Source organism: Tupaia chinensis, unplaced genomic scaffold, assembly GCF_000334495.1.
Source record: "Tupaia chinensis unplaced genomic scaffold, TupChi_1.0 Scaffold144295_1, whole genome shotgun sequence".
Lineage (NCBI taxonomy): Eukaryota > Metazoa > Chordata > Mammalia > Scandentia > Tupaiidae > Tupaia > Tupaia belangeri.
Genome location: NW_006204153.1, coordinates 32,348 through 37,236, shown reverse-complemented (window position 1 = coordinate 37,236; position 4,889 = coordinate 32,348). Strand labels below are relative to the sequence as shown.

The 4,889-nt window shown below is 33.9% G+C and overlaps 1 protein-coding gene across 1 annotated transcript; it reads left to right on the top strand.

Annotated features, from left to right (window-relative positions):
- Positions 1 to 915: 915 nt before the first annotated feature.
- LOC102485316 (olfactory receptor 5K1) lies at positions 916 to 1,854 on the top strand. The gene has a single exon (XM_006166657.2). It carries the CDS (start codon positions 916 to 918, stop codon positions 1,852 to 1,854), a length of 939 nt encoding a protein of 312 aa, XP_006166719.2.
- The last annotated feature ends 3,035 nt before the right edge of the window (positions 1,855 to 4,889 follow it).

The window sequence follows — 4,889 nt, the reverse complement described above, 5'->3', positions numbered from 1 at the left end:
ATCTGAGTCACTGCTAACAAAATGCTTCTAATATGATAAGAAAATAGTGTAGGCATATATGAAACAATGCACTGCATAAACATTCTAGATTGTAAGGTGCTCCTCAGTTCAGACAACAGAGATTAGTGTGGTCTATGGCATTTAGTTAAAACTTGATTAGGTAGCATAACAGGTAAAATTATGCTTTACACAAAGGAAGGAATGAAGTAGATGTCTAGGAAAATATCAGGGACATGGGAACAATGTCATGGACAGAGACAGTGTTTTTGGAAATGGATGTGGTATTAGAAAAAAGGATGAGAGAGGAAATTTCTATGGAAATGTATTTATTTAGCTTTACAAAGTAATTTCATTGAAGATGAAGAGTTCTCTCCTGAATCTTTATGATGTTTGTGAAATAAATAAATTTATAGTTTACATATCTATAGCATACTTTTAAAATATATTCACTCCACTGGAAGAATATATATAAACTAATATATATACACACACATATATATATATACACATATGTATATAGTGTGTGTGCACATAGTCAAATTTAAATTAAAATTTATTACAAAACTAACACTGATATTTGTCACTATAACAAACTAAATATAAGTGATTTGTATATTATTCTTCCATTAACTCATTAAAACATACCTTTGTCACTTAAGGCATCTTCCCTAGAATTTTAAAAAACCTTTGAACCCTAAAGATTACAACCTGAGAGTAAATAGGTAAACACAACTGGAAAGTGAATTTCCCCCAAAAGTATGTGACTCTGTGTTCCAGATATAGCAGGGAAAGTTACAAGTAGTTGCTTCTCTATCTGTTGTAACAAAAAAAAAAAAAAAGCTGAAGGCAAAAATATACATTTTTCAGTTAGGATCTTATGTTTACACAATTCCTATCTCAACAGAAAAGGCAGTCATGACCAAGGACAACCTTTCCATAACAGATGAGTTTACCCTCACAGGATTTTCAGGTCACCCAGAGCTGAAGACCCTCCTGTTTGTGGTCTTCTCTGCCATCTATCTGATCACCATGGTGGGCAATCTTGGGCTGGTCATGTTGATTTACATGGAGCGTCGTCTTCACACGCCAATGTACATCTTTCGCAACCTGGCTCTGATGGCTTCCTGCTGCTCCTGTGCCATTACCCCCAAGATGTTGGAGAACTTCTTTTCTCAGGACAGAAGGATTTCCCTCTATGAATGTATGGCACAGTTTTACTTTTTCTGCCTTGCTGAAACTGCGGACTGCTTTCTTCTGGCGGCAATGGCTTATGATCGCTATGTGGCCATTTGCAACCCACTGCAGTACCACACCATGATGTCCAAGAAACTCTGCATTCAGATGACCACAGGAGCCTTCGTAGCTGGAAATCTGCATTCCATGATTCATGTGGGATTTCTGTTTAGGTTAACTTTCTGTGGGTCTCATTTAATCAATCACTTTTTCTGTGATCTTCTTCCATTGCTCAGACTCTCCTGTGTTGACACTTATATCAATGAGTTGATGGTACTTATCTTTTCTGGGTCAGTTCAAATCTCCACAATTACTGTAGTTGTAATCTCTTATCTCTGCATCATTTTCACAATATTCACAATGAAATCCAAAAAGGGACGTGGTAAGGCCTTGTCAACCTGTGCATCCCACTTTCTCTCTGTCTCGATATTCTATGGTTCTCTTCTCTTCATGTACATTAGACCAAGTTCAGTTAAAGAAGGGAATAAGGATATACCTGTTGCTATTTTTTATACTCTAGTAATTCCTTTATTAAATCCTTTTATTTATAGTCTAAGAAATAAAGAAGTAATAAATGCAATGAAAGGAATATTAACAAAGAAAAAATGTGTAACATGCTAAAACAAATATCTCTTGTGTAAAATTAGTTATGATTTGATAAACCATTTTCAAAATCAAGGCATACTGAAAAAGGGGAAGAAGGAAACTTTGCATATGAAATATTAAGTTATAGAACATGGTGATGATGTGATTTCAAATAAAGTTATTTATTCAAATAAAAGCAGAAATTAGATAATCTACAAAAATATTTTCAAAATCTAAACTACTGGGCATGAAATAAATATTTTTTAAATCACAAATTAATTCAGAGTGTCACTAGTCACCCTAGTAACTAATTTTGTCAGAGTGTAAATAAATGGAAAGTTCAACAAATGCAACCAACACTGGGAATAGAAGTCAGTATAAATAAAGGCAGTGTCCACTTAAAATTTATTGCAAATTTCTTGACTCCAAAACATAACTTTGTAAGCTCATTTATATTCTGAGTCCTGATATATTAATCTATTCTTAAACATCTTATCTGACAGAAGAAAACAGTATGTTTGAATTTAATTCTCAGCTTTTTTTAACTTATTAATAAATTGTGTTGGAATTTGAGTTCATGCTGAACTTTATTTTTAATCAAGAACTTCTTCATCTTTAGTATAATCATTTACACTGTCAAATTCTCTGAAATAAAGTATCTCTATAAAGGGGATGTATCTATCTCTTGTTCTAAGAGAGTTTATTAATATTGAAATCCCTATGAATTTGAATGTTCTCATGTAGTTTGATTTTTTTGTCCTTTGTGTACAATGGTGCAGTTACTGAATTATTGATTAAGTCAAGCTGGTATTTTAGCCTGATATCACTCATTGTCTTGCCTGTTAATATGAATACCTCCAATACTTATTCCAGTGAATGTTATTGATATTTTTATATTATCCATAGAAAGATAGAGCTGCTGTTCAAGCATAAGTCAAGTAGAAAATAGTAAAAATTCTTAATACTTAAACAAAGGCATTTACTCACCACTTGAAAGTACAAATTTGCTAATTTCAGGTGGTGGTGCAGTGGTAGTGCAACTGGACCTACGGTCTTGGGACCACATCCTGGGACCTCACTGAACAAACCAGGCCTGTGATCAAAGTCAGCAAAGACCGGGAACCAACTGCAGCATGACAACCCTTTTGGGTCTATCTCTCCCTCTTCCCCTCTCCTTCTAACAGAAGAAAGAAATTTTCTTTAAAAATACAAATATGAAGACCAGTAGTTAGCAAAATGGCTATGTTGCTGGACTTTCATGTAGTCAACCAAGGTTTGACTTCCATACCCAGTTGCTTAAACTCACGACAGACACGTATGCATGTGTGCCCGATTCCAAGAGGAGAATGGAAGAGAAGGGATTGTGGCATGGCTGAACCCGGGGAGTAATTTCTCACTTTCAGTTTCTCTGTCTTTGTCTTTCTGGTGAGTACACGCACAACCTATAGCAAAAAAGAAAAGATTAAAAAAAACTCTCAAGAACCTATAGCAAAAAAGAAAAGATTAAAAAAACTCTCAAGAAAAAATATACAAATATAAAAAATAATATTCATTTACTGTTTACATTTAATCTACCATCTGCACTAGATTTTTCTATATATTACCTACCAAATAGGCATTATATTTCATGCTCTTTCTCAGTATAAATCACATAATTGACATACTGAGTAGTTTGCCTAAATTCATCCACATCATTTGAATGAATCAGTTTAAATCAATATTGCCTTCTTTACATGTTTGCTAGCTCAGAAAATAATGGAGTTCTGTGGAGCCTGGCAAATGGCATCACTAAACATCAGTGTAAATTGTGCTTAATAAGTTGAAAAAGTTTTGATATTTGAGGAAAATATGGAAATCAGACCACAAACAGTTTTGTGTTTTTTTTTTTTTCTTAAGTTTGGATAATAAGCATCTCTTTATTTGCTGATGCTATTACAAAAAATGATTACATTAGCAACAAAAAATGTATTTTGGAATTGAAGTCACCAGTAGATATTCCTCACAATGTTAAGTAAAACAGGAACAATATGAGAATATCAGTATTGAAGTGTTTACTTTTATTTTGTCTTTACATCTGTATTTTAACATGTTTTCTGGGGCAAAATAAAAGAATATTTGTTATTTTATCTTCAGGACTGTAAAGGTTTAATTATTTAATCAATTTTTATTATAAAACTAAACTTAAAAAGTGTCAACAGAGTTGGTTTTTTAAAAGCTCTTTACATCAGTAGTCTCACAATATTAGAAAATGAAGAACTACGTCTAGCGTTTCCAGCAAGGTAGAAGAGGGGAAAACATGTCTGTTTTTGGGAATGAATGTGACACTGGGAGTGTGGAGGAGGGAGAGAACAGTGAGTGGCCCAGAGTCAACACGGTTGTACACTGTGTGGGAAGTAAAGGGGTAAGTGGGGCAGTTTACTGAGGACCCTAAATGACAACGTAAGGAATCAGAATTTATGTAGAGGCACTGGACATTGGATTTTTCCTGACAGCACTAGCCATGTGACTGTATGTTTCAGAAAACTTATCTGGCAACTGGTTGCAAAGAGATTGTAAGAAAAGAGACTGGAGGCTAATGAAATTAACTTCAATAACTCATACATCTCTCCCCAGCACCGTTGATAAAACCAGAAAGATCTTCAACAGATAATACCACACCTCTCTGTGCCATTAATGCTGGGGAGAGGTGTTCACCTGTTGAAATATTCATTTTGTAAGACAAATAATAATGTGATTGAATGTATGGAAGAAAATAAATAAATTAATAAAAAAAATTCATGCATCACCTAATAGGAACTAAAACTGGGGAATTCACTAAGAAAGGATGGGGTGCACGAATGCAAGCGACACTTTCTGCATCAGCTAACCACATCCCTTCACAACACGGAATCCCAGATATCTGTTAAAAGAAAAGTATGTTCTTAATACTTGATTTGACTATCTGCTAATGTGTATATTTACATATAACATATATATAAACATATGTAATGCATAGAAACACTGTCAATCTCATGACACCTTATTCGTTAATACTTCAATACATATCTCAAAAGGACATTTTATATAGTCAT